The following is a 12,192-nucleotide window of genomic DNA, read 5'->3' on the forward strand; positions in this document are numbered from 1 at the left end:
CCCAACTGACCTAACTGAACTGGGTTTTATGAATAACACATATCATGCAGGTTCCTTGGAAAAAGCTCACTAAATGGCATGGCAGGTGGAAATGACCTCATGATTTAACTATTATAGTCTTCCTTTTTCTTTTTGTATGTGTGCCAATTACATATCAATGATTTCATGTAAGTCAGATTTGCATAGGATGCAATTCTTTTTTTGTTGATGGACTTTAGAGAGAGAGGAAGGGAAAGAGAAACATCAATTTGTTGCTCCACTTATGCATGCATTCACTGGCTGACTCCTGTATGTGCCTATGTGCCCTGACCAGGGACCAAACCCACAACCTTGGCTGTATCAGGATGACACTCCAACCACTTGAGCCACCAGACCAGGGCTGCAGAAGATGCAGTTCCGCTATACACTGTACAGTTTTGACTTTGAAAATATCCTATCCATCTAAACTCAGTGTAGTTCACAAAGACTTTCTTGTCTAATCCCTCCTTGTCTGATCCTTCCTGTCCTCTCAAGCTTATAATTATTCTACTTAACATTCCTGAAAGACCAACATAAAGCCAGGGAAGCAGCACCCACCACATTTTAGTGCTCAGAACAGGACTGAAGAGTCTTAGGTGGCCCTAGTTGGTTGGTTCAGTGGCAGAGCATCAGCCCGGTATGTGGATGTCCTGGGTTTGATTACTGGTCAGAGCACACAGGAGAAGTGCCCATCTGCTTTTCCACCCCTCCCCCTCTTGCTTCTCTCTCTCTCTCCCTCTCTTTCTCTCTCTCTCTCTCTCTTCCCCTCCTGTAGCCATGGCACCATTGGAGCAAACTGGCCCTGGGCACTGAGGATGGCTCCATGGCTTCTGCCTCAGGCACTAAGAACTCGGCTGCTAAGCAATGGAGCACCCCAGATGAGCAGAACATTTCCCCCTTCGGGCTTGCTGGGTGGATCCCAGTTGGGGTGCATGTGGGAGTCTGTCTCTGCCTCCCCCATTGAATTAAAAAAATAAAAGAGTCTTAGGTTTCCTTATTGCCTCTGTCCCTGATGCCAGAGCTTTGTGTCCTGAAATTCTGGAGTGGTCTTCAAATGTGTCTGTGAACAGTGAAAACAAAATAACCCATGGCCTGTGGCTCTTCAGTACTACTGCCACCAAAATAAACAAAGAGCCCGCCACAAAACAAAATAAAAACAAAGAAAACCTTGACCCCTAAGAATCAGAGCTTCTTAGGTTGAAGGGAGTTGGGAGTAAAGTATTTAATGCTCTTTAGCCTGTGATGTCTCCAAAAAAAAATTTATAAATAGGTGAACCACTCACTTAGAAAATATGCTCCAGCCTGACTGGGCAGTGGCGCAGTGGATAGAGTGACGGACAGGGACACAGAGGACCTAGGTTCGAAACCCCAAGGTTGCCAGTTTGAGTGTGGGCTCACTAGCTTGAGCATGGGGTCGCTGGCTTGAGCATGGGATCATAGACATGACCCCATGGTTGCTGGCTTGAGCCCAAAGGTCGCTGGCTTGAGCAAGGGGTCACTCACTCTGTTTTAGTCCCCCATTCAAGGCACATATGAGAAAGCAGTCAATGAACAACTAAGGAGCTGCAATGAAAAAATGATTCTTCTCATCTCTCTCCCTTCCTGTCTATCCCTATCTGTCCCTCTCTCTGACTTTCTGTGTCTCTGTCACAAAAAAGAAAGAAAGAAAGAAAGAAAGAAAGAAAGAAAGAAAGAAAGAAAGAAAGAAAGAAAGAAAGACGGGAGAAAGAAAAAAGAAAAAAGAAAGAAAGAAAGAAAATATGCTCCAATTGTCTGGTTAAATATGCAACCAGCATGATCATAGACAACAGGCCTAAGAACAAACCCCTGCTCAGGCACTATTCTAGACACTGGGGAATATAACCACGAACAGAAAAACCAAATCACACCTGACCAGGTGGTGGCGCAGTGGATAGAGCGTCGGACTGGGATGCGGAAGGACCCAGGTTTGAGACTCTGAGGTTGCCAACTTGAGTGCAGGCTCATCTGGTTTGAGCAAAAGCTCACCAGCTTGGACCCAAGGTCGCTGGCTCGAGCAAGGGGTTACTTGGTCTGTTGAAGGCCCGCAGTCAAGACATATATGAGAAAGCAATCAATGAACAACTAAGGTGTCGCAAGGAAAAACTGATGATTGATGCTTCTCATCTCTCTCCGTTCCTGTCTGTCTGTCCCTATCTATCCCTCTCTCTGACTCTCTCTCTATCTCTGTAAAAAAAAAAAAAAGAAAAGAAAAGAAAAACCAAATCACTGCTCTCGTGGAGCTGACACAGTGGAAGAGACAGGCAAAAAAATAAGTGAAATATCTAGTTTGTCAGAAAATGGTAAGTCCATGGGAAAAAAAAAATCTAAACAGAAGAAAGAGAACAGGAACTGTTGGGAGAGTTGATACTGCAGATAAGGGGCCAGGGACACTGTAGTAAAGTTTTGATGATGAGCAGATATTTGGGAGAAGAACATACCAGGCAGGGGACTGTAAGTGCAAAGGCCCTGAGGTGGAAACTTGTATGAAATGTTCAAGGTACAATGAGAAGCCCATTCAGCTGGAGCCAAGTGAGTGAAGAAAAGGGTAGAGGGTGATGAGGATGGGAGGAGATGGGGGCAGATTGTGCAAGTCCTTGTGGGCTTCTGTACTGAGTGAGATGGGAACCACAGGAAGGATGTGAGCAGAAAAGTAATTTGATCTAATTTATGTGTTAAAAGGAACCTTCTGGCTGCTTGTGTTGATAACAGGCTGTGTGAAAGGGGAAGGAAGAAGCAGACAGACCTGAGCAGAGGCTGCTTCAAAAACCCAGCTGAGGGCTGATAATGGCTCAACTTGGGGTGCTGGCAGTGGACACTGGAGATGCAGTGGGAACCTGGGTATATGTTAAAGAGAGAACCTATAGATTGGTTGTGGGGCGTGTGTGTGAGAGAGGTGTCAAGATAAGCCCCTGGCAAGATGGAGCTGCCCTCTTAATGATACGGAAGGACAGGAAGAAAAAATATTGGGGAGATCTCAGGAATTCTGTTTGGACACCTAGAATATGAGGTCACTGTGAATTCCTCCCTGAGTGAGGACTCTGAGAGAGCACCAGGCTGGAGATGTTAAGTATGGGAAACATCAGCATAGAAGGTATTTAAACATTTGAGATCGGATGAAATCAGCAAAGGGCTCATTATAGCCAGAGAAGTCAAGAAAAGAGGGGCTTTCACTTTCCTAGGACTCTCCTCCTGCAATTCTCAGCTTTAGAACTCTACTACACAACCCCACTGAAAGTAAGGGCCCTTCATCTCTGGGTCAGGCCCAGGTCCTGCCTGGAGAGCTCTGTCATAGCCCAGCATCTTCAGGTCCTGTAGCTCCTACCTGCACAAAGCAAAGCACAGTGTCTCTCGCTTGACAGCTTCTGCTGTGGCCCCACGTACCCACTGCTTTCTGTTCCACTGAGATTTCCTATGTCCACCAGGCAGCCACTTCCCTGCCCTGGGAGGAAAGAAGGAGCATTAGCTCTGCAAACTGTAGAGGCAGTGGCCAGATGCCTCTCTGGAGGCAGACTGGAGTTTGTCATAGCAATTCAAGAGGACAAGATTTCAATCAGCCCATAAACCTGTAGAGAGATGGATGGCAAGGTCTTCTCCAGGCACAAAGGGGAAATAACCAAGAGGCTCAGGATGAAAAACACCACCTGGCCATCTGGCGCTCGCTCAGTGCCTTCCCACCCCAGTCAGGTAGGGTGGAGTGGTGGAGCACAGAGGGAGAAAAGAGGACACCTTCAGACAATAGAGTGTGCTGGTGCTGTCCAAGGCACTGAAATCTCTAACCCACTGACTAGGTTACTCAACTATTGCTCCGTGTGCTAGTTTGGGAAACCCTGAGAGCAAATCCAAGACAAGGGCTTTAGGGAGGTGACCCACGGAATTACAAGCAGTGAACAAGAAGGAGGTAAAGGGTGCACAAATGAATGCATTTCATTCTGAGCAAATGGGGTTCAATCTTGCAGAGGACACTTTAAGAAATTATTAACACACCTCTGACTTTTCTACTGAGCAATGGGGAAGCCAGTGAACTTATACACTGGCTCTCTTGCTCACTGGTTAAGGGTTGCTCCCTGGGTTGTTAAGTATCTGTCATATGGTCTGAACAAGCACCTTCCATGCTGGGGAAGACTCTCCAACAGCAATGCACAAAGATGAGAGTGTTGGAGGTGCGAAGTGGTTACCTTGCATGAAAACTGCCCACCACAGCTGCAGGTAACTCATAAGTGAGCTGGAAGAATGTGGAGTGGGGCATCTGCAGCACCAATCACACATCTCCAAAGGAGTTTGTTTTCATTTTCCCTTCAGATCCCCAACTCCCATTTACAAAGCACTTAGGAAGGTCCAGGAGCTCAGTTCCTAGTATTTGCCACATATATTGTCTTCTCTAATCCCTACCAGCCTGAGAAGGTAGACACCATCATTACTCCCCTTTTCCAGGTGAGGAAATCTGAGGTTCAGAGAGATTAACTCACATTCTCAAGTTTACCACTGGCAGAGATCCCTCCGATTCTGAAACCCAGATCTAACTAACCACGGGGCTCTTAACATTTCTCATTTCTGGAAATCTCTTTTGCTCATCTTTTTCTGCCACAATGGAACCCAAGAAGGGGGAGAAGAGAAAGAATTCCTCTCGATTTCCCTGGAAAATAGTAGTGGAAATAGTAGAGAAGTAGTAGTGTAGGATCAAGAAAATGAATTCTGGATCCAGATCTGCCTAAGTTGAAATCCTGGATCTACTATTTGAGATGGGTGCCGCTATGTGAGTTACTTAAGCTCCTTTGAGCTTTGCTTTCTTCACCTGTCAAATGGGATGATGGCACTTAACTCAGATAGTTACGTATAGTATAGTGTGTTGTAAGTACCTGGTAAATTTTAGTTTGTCAAGGTTGCCACTGTTATTAGTAACAGTAATTATATTCAAAAGGATACTGGGCTAAATAATTGCTCTTTTGTCTAAAATTAACTCCAGCCAGGGTGGTCTTTGTTTTAGGGAAGTATCTTGGCAGAGAGGTAGAAATCCTGACCCATCCTTTCCTATCTGTGGACTGCTTGCAAGCAGTTTGACCTATCGGAGTCTCTGATTCCTCTCTAAAGAAGGCTTGTGAAACTGAGGATGCACATAAAATTGTTAACGTAGTGCTGGCACATAAAAAATGCTCAATAAATGATGAGAATAACGATCATGGCAGCCAACGTCATTATCATCACTGTCACTATTGTTGCAAGACGGAGAAACTAGCTCCTGCTGCTAGGAAGTGAGGCAGTTCCTGATGAATATCGTGACAACCAAATGTTCTGAACAATAAAAAGATCGATGCTCTCTCAATAATAAAGCTCCATGTATGATAAAAAGCATTTGTGCCACTGTGGGGAATCCTTTTGTTATCAAGGGTGGCTGATCCACTGGGGGAAAGATTAATGCAGAGAGAAAAATAAAATGCAGCTGATATTTATGGGAGCTGTTAGTTGGTCTCATGAGTTAGAACAGTGGTTGTATTTTGTTGCTGTTGTATTTAGAATGCTGTTTATATGTGCAGGCAATGCAGAACAGCTGCATGGTAGGAGACAGTACTGAGCAGTAGCTACATGTGTTTGATTAATTAATCAAAACAGGAAGAAAGCCTGAGAGGTGTTGGACTCTGGTCAAGTTGCTTGGACCCCTCTGGGCCTCAGTTCAACTGTACAAGAAAAAGAGAAGGTATGGAATTACTCTGTGAGGCTCCTTCCCTGTATCTCTGGAAAGAGGCCACCGGTTGGGCACTTGAGGGACAGGAGGAAGAAAGAGAAGGCAAGCTCTGATGTTTCTTCCCATCATCTATCCCACTCCCACTACCCCCCAAACAGGATTACAGACTCACTGTCATAGACATACATTCTGAATTTGGAGGATCCCTGATTTTCCACCATCTCAGTGTCTAAATTCCCTTGTGTGTGAAATAAAGGGCTTGGACCTGCCAGAGTCTATTGAGCCCTAAAATTTAATTGATGCTATGAAACCAAAGCCAGTGTCCTTCTCTGCTGGTCCCCAAATACTTGGGTATTTTCCTCATTCTGATCCTCAACAAAACTGCCCAGAGCTTGGGGCAGTTCATAGTACCTTCCAAAAAAGAACCTTCATTTTTATTGAGTCACAGAATGTCAACTGGCGAGGACCCTGAGCTGAACTGTCCCCTTGCTTTAGCTGATGTCAAGGTATCTATCATAGCTGTCTGGAATGTCTATCAATGCAATGGTCCCCATCTCCTCAAACAGCTCAGGGAATTTCCCAGGACACTATGATGATCAGAAGGGCTACCACTTTCCAGCTTAGCAACCATTTATTTTGCCAAGGAGGTATGCTGCTAAGCCCATGAACACAAAAACAATCTTCTTCTTTCCTACCCTGGCAATGTTCAGTCTCTTTTCTTAAATTGTGCAATTGTATTATTTGACCCCTCAAATGTTCATGTATATTTGAGCATTACAGTGAAAGCTCTGTTATCTCAGAAATATAGCCGAGCTTCTGAAATATTCCTCTTACACATTTTCAGTTTGATTCAGTCCTTCAAATACAATAGAAGTACACTTTAATGATGTTCGATTAAATTACAAAGTTAGAATTTGTCTGAGGGCTTGAACTTTGCAGAACAAAAAAATCCATGAGTAGCCTGACCAGTGGTGGCACAGTGGATAGAGTGTCCACCTGGAATGCTGAGGGCACCGGTTCAAAAGCCTGGGCTTGCCTGGTCAAGGCAGATAGGAGAAGCAACTATGAGTTAATGCTTCCCTCTACCCCCTGCCTTTTTCACTCTCTCTCTTTCAAAAACAAACAAATAAACAAACAAACAAACAACTAGAGGTAACCTCTTCACCTTTTCCACTCATCTGATGAAAACCCCAAGCCCCTTCTCCTCTGACAGCTGTCAGTCTGTTCTCTGTACTTATGAGCCTGTTTCTATATTTTTATTTTGTTCATTAGATTCTACATGAAAAAGTGAAATCATATGGTACTTGTCTTTCTCTGACTGGCTTATTTCACGTATTTACTAATGTCACCCCAATAAATTCAATTAAAAAAAAGAAAAGAAATCCATGGGTAAGACTTTTCCTGCCAAACTTTACACAAGAAGAAGGAAAACACCTTGGTAATCCGTGAAATAAATGAATGGTGTCTTAATTGCTGTGGTTTGCTTAGAAATGTGAGAAGACAATGAGTTAATCAGAAAGTGCTCATTAAAGTCCTCTTTGTCTCAATATCAAATTAATACACTCAAGTCCCCTTCCCCTGGAACACGGAGTGAAGAGTTTAATGCATTTCCACATCTTGATATTGAACTGAAGGTTGGGTTCGCAGAGCTTTTAGTCTCCTCTCTCTGTTCTTAACTTATAACCCAACAGGAGACTAAATAGCCCCCTGGAATTTAAAGTAAGGATATTTGAGCTATGTGCTTGATGTTGAAGGAGATAGAACCACCACACATAGGAGTAAGAAAAGCAAGAGAAAATGCAGGGAAAAGAAAAGAAAGGGAGAATGGGGCAAGAAACAAATAGAAAGCTACAATAGTGACTCTTTGTGATCTTAGGGCCAGGACTACCTGGGAATCTAATGAAAACTAAAGACCATCTATACACACAATTTGAATGTAATTTATTTTATTTATTTCATTATTTATTTTATTTTATTTCATTATTTTATTTTAAAGTGAGAGGCAGGAGACAGGGAGGCACAGACAGACTCCCACATGTGCCCCAACCGGGATCCACCTGGCAAGCTCCCTACAAGGTGATGCTCTGCCCATCTGGGGCACTGCTCTGTTGCTTGGTAACTGAGCTATTTTAGTGCCTGAGGCGAGGCCATGGAGCCATCCTTAGCACACAAGGCCAAATTGCTCGAACCATTTGAGCCATGGCTGTGGGAGAGGAGGAGTGAGACAGAGAAGGGGGGGGGGGGGAAGGGTAGAAGCAGAAAGTCACTTCTCCTGTGTGCCCTGACCAGGAATCAAACCTAGGACTTCCACACGCCAGGCCAACACTCTACCACTGAGCCAATTGTCTATGGCCAGCATGCAATTTTAAAGAATTCATAAATACAACTACGGGCTTTCATCCCTAGGGTTTATCTACCCCAAATGAAGAATTTCTCCTCTAGAGCTTCATCAGATGTCATAAAACTAGAAAATAAGACCACCTTGTTGTAATCAAGGAGCAGATACAAACATCCACCTGGCAAACTGAACCATCAATGGCCACCTTTCAATGCACTACTCACTTAGTGAGACTTACTACATGCTCAGCCATATATGAGCTGCCCTAGGTGTTTCAAGAACCACATTATAAAAAAACAGGAATTTTTAAGTCTTCTTCCTGCCAGCAAGGTCAAGCCAGCCCTTGCCAACAAAAGCCCACCCCCAGGGAGCATAAACTGACACAAACAGTTTGCAGAGCAATTTGGCAACATCTAATGAAGATGAGGATGTATATGGTAAGCAGCTCAGCAACTCCACTCCTGGGTACATGCCCTTGAGAAATCCACTCACAAGAACGAGGGAACAGCTTGGTTCAAAATAGCTCAAAGCTGGAAACAAGCCAAATGGATAAATACCTGGTAGAATAGTCATACTGCAGAATACTATGTAGCAGTGAAAACGGGTGAGTGAGATCTAGTCTTGTCAATCAGATTAAGCTCATGTTGAGTGCAAGAGGCAGGTGGTAAAAAAAAACCATTTACAGAGAAACTTAAAGCATGCAAAATTGTACCATATGTATCTATTTCTTATATATTTATATAATAACATTGTAAATGTGTAAATGAAAATGATAAGCAAAATTCCCCAGAGGGAAGTGCCACTGGATGAGAAAGAGAAAGGAAAAGAGTCAGAAAAAGGGACAAAAGGACTTACACTGCCCTATAAAGTTTTGTTTTTATGGTAGGTTGCTCCATCATCCCCCTGCCCTCACATCCTCCATTCTCTCCCTCTATGACTCTGCTTCAGTAGCCCTGGCCTCTAATGTTCACCATAGTCCAGCCTCAGGACCTTTGCACATGCTGTTCCCTCTGCATGGCACTCTCCTTCTACAGCTTTCCTCATGGCTTACTCACACCCTTCAGATTTTTATTTAAATATCACCTTCCCAATGAAATATTCCCTGGTTTCTAGCCCTCTTGCCTATGATACATCCCACCCCTTCCCTAATTTATTATTTCACTTTATCCCTCACCACCATCTACACACTAGACATTTCATTCATTAATTCAGTTTGTCTTTCTTCACCACTAGAATATCAGTTCCACAAGAGGAGAAACTTTTGTCTGTTTTGTTCACTACTGTGTCCCAGAGCCTGGCGCATAATAGATACACACTAAATATTTATAAATATTTATAAATGAATATTTGCATACACAAGTAATTGTTATATTGTCCTCAACTACTTTTTGAATGTCTGATTATTTTTACATATATTTTTAATAACATTATACATATTTTCACAGACAAGTTTCCTAGCAAGCTAACAGAAAAGTGACCACTGCTGCGACACATCTCTGGAACCTGCCAAGGTCCCAAGCCACAGGACTGTGGGCAGAGCCAACAGAGGTCCCTCAAGGAACACCCGCCTGCTAGAGCTACCCCAGAGTCCTCACAACAGACTTCTCATACTTGCCTGCCTCTCCTGAAACACCCATATGACACAATTCCTACTGTGAAAAGCGACACTACTCTTGACAACATATGTTCTCAAAACCTGAACTGCAAGAGCGTAGCCAACACAATAGGAATGCTAAGACCCTTGACCTCTGCCTAGAGAGACAGGACCTACGGCAGCAACGCAGCCTAGAAGAGAACTCTGAGGAAGGACTTGGAAGAGAGGTCTTGGAAGAGAAGAGCCAAATTTAGCTCAAAGGAAAGCAGTGGGTGGGCATACGAGGCACCAATCAACACCAAACGGTGATTTCCATACTGAGATCTGATCAAAAGCTTCGGAATCTGTGACAGATATTAGCTGGTTATTCATCCAATCCATCTCCCTTTCCTTCTATGCACAGTCTCACATGTCCCAGCTTCCCTTGCAGTGATGTGTGGGCATGAGACTGACTTCTAGCCAAAGGCATGTGACTGGAGTATGTGCCAGGTCCCAGCCCGGCTCATAAATTTCCCAAGTATCAGCTTCCACGCTCATTCCTCATCTGTGGTCTGATGCAGACAAGCACAGAGCTCTTGGAAAATGTGGGCTAATAATGAGGAACCACAGTGTAGCAAGGGCCCGGGTCCCTCCTTTACTGTTCTGAGGAGAGAAGCCTGCCAACGAGGAACAGCTATTTTGGACTTAAAATTAGTGAGAAATAAATCCTGTTGTGTTTAAGTCATTACCTAGTTGGTTCTTTATTGAATTTATTGGGGTGACATTGGTTAATAAAATTGCCTAGGTTTCAGGTGCACCATTCCATAAAATGTCATCTATATACTACACCACATGTTCAGCACCCCAAGTCAGGTCTCCTTCCATTGCTGTTTAGCCCCTTTTAACCAGCATGGATGGACATGGAGATTATCATGCTAAGTCGTTACCTACTTGTGGATTTTTGTTATAGCAGCTAATGTTACCTTACACAGGGTCTTTGAGGGATCTGAAAACTCCTCAAAGGCAGTGACTGCACCTTATCTAAACTGGTTTTCTCCAAAGTTCTACAACAATCTCTTGAACTCAAAAGTCCTCAACAAACATTAACCAATTTAAAATAGGGGCAAGACATCCTCAAGCAGAGCAGAAGGACCACGCATGCACAACAGTCACAAACTTGACTTCTGCGATACCATCACCTCAGCGTCAAATCCCAGCTCCATCACTCACGAGTTGAGTGATCTCAGGCAACTTCGTCTCTGTGCTTTCAATCTCTCAGTGATCACATGGGAATTTTAATATCTCCTAATTCATTGGATTGCTGTGAGGATTAAATGAGAGGATGCACATAAAGCACTTTGGAAGCAGTCAACTCTAATAGGCTATTATTCTAATTGTAACAGAAAGCACGTGCTGTAATATGCAGCTGAGATTTGGAGGTGGGGCGAAAGAAGGCAGAAGAATATGAGGGCTCAGCCTTGCCAAGCCAACCTGGACCACACCAATGGCCACATTTCCAAAGTCCTCGTAATTCAAGATAAGTCTAAGAAATACAGCACTCGGCTTACCCTGTTAGCACCACCACGAAGTCCATCACGTTCCAACCATTCCTCAAGTAAGAGCCTTTGTGGAAGGCAAACCCAAGGGCGATGATTTTAATGCCAGCCTCGAAACAAAAAATTCCAATGAAGTACGGTTCTGTGTCATCCTGGAAGGGAGAAAGGGTAAGGTCAGGGTCTTTGGCTGGGCAGCAGGTGGCACAATCAGGGAGCCAGCCCACCTGGAGATCTACACCCACCTGCCCTCGCCTCTCACAATCCTCCAGCACTCACAGCCCCCCACCACATCCTTCCTGGAGTTCTGTCACCTGAAGGGTTTTGCAAGAGAAACAGACACGAGGAAAAGACCTCTCCTTCTTTCCTTTTGGTCAACTTTTCATACCACTTGGCCAAATAGAATTATTTGGACCTGCACTGTCCAATAAATATAGCAGCCACTGGTTATATGTAGCTGCTTAAATCTGAATACATTTAAATGAATCTGAATAAAATAAAATGAAAGATGCAGTTCCGCAGTCATACTAGCTACCTTTCCAATGATTGGAAAGTGCAGATGGGGAACGTGTCCATCACTGCAGAAAATTCTACCAGAAAGCGCTGGTTTAGCCACTTTACTTATCATACACATCACATAAGGCCTTTGAAGTTGGACCCTATACACCAACCTCACCCCCAGACCTGACACTCATGATGGTTTTCAGCTGGTATGCAGCAGCACAGATGTTCAGGTTGCTAAAATATTGGAATAATACCTAAATGCTGGCTGGCAAATGGCCAGTGCCTCTGCCACTAGCCTCTCTGGACCTTCTGCTGGTTCTGGCTTCCAGCTGATAGTCTATAGTAGTTGAAATTAAGCTATAAGCTCCACCCTGTCAAAGCCCCTACACAGATGTTTGCCCATCTGTTATGACGTTTCTCAACCTTCAATCATTTGCATTCTGCCTTCATTATTTTGCATATCAGCTTGCCATGACACTATTTATTCTTTCAACTGACTCTTTTC

At 44.0% G+C, this 12,192-nt stretch overlaps 1 protein-coding gene across 1 annotated transcript in view; it reads right to left on the reverse strand.

Moving 5' to 3' along the window:
* Window positions 1–12,192, reverse strand: part of CACNA1A (calcium voltage-gated channel subunit alpha1 A) — a 356,581-nt gene that overhangs the window by 186,788 nt on the left and 157,601 nt on the right. Inside the window, exon 5 of the mRNA XM_066272007.1 lies at window positions 11,199–11,338. Coding sequence (XP_066128104.1) covers window positions 11,199–11,338 — 140 coding nt within the window. The remainder of the gene's footprint in view (window positions 1–11,198; window positions 11,339–12,192) is intronic.

The sequence above is a fragment of the Saccopteryx bilineata genome, chromosome 1 (assembly GCF_036850765.1).
Source record: "Saccopteryx bilineata isolate mSacBil1 chromosome 1, mSacBil1_pri_phased_curated, whole genome shotgun sequence".
NCBI classification, from domain to species: Eukaryota; Metazoa; Chordata; class Mammalia; order Chiroptera; family Emballonuridae; genus Saccopteryx; species Saccopteryx bilineata.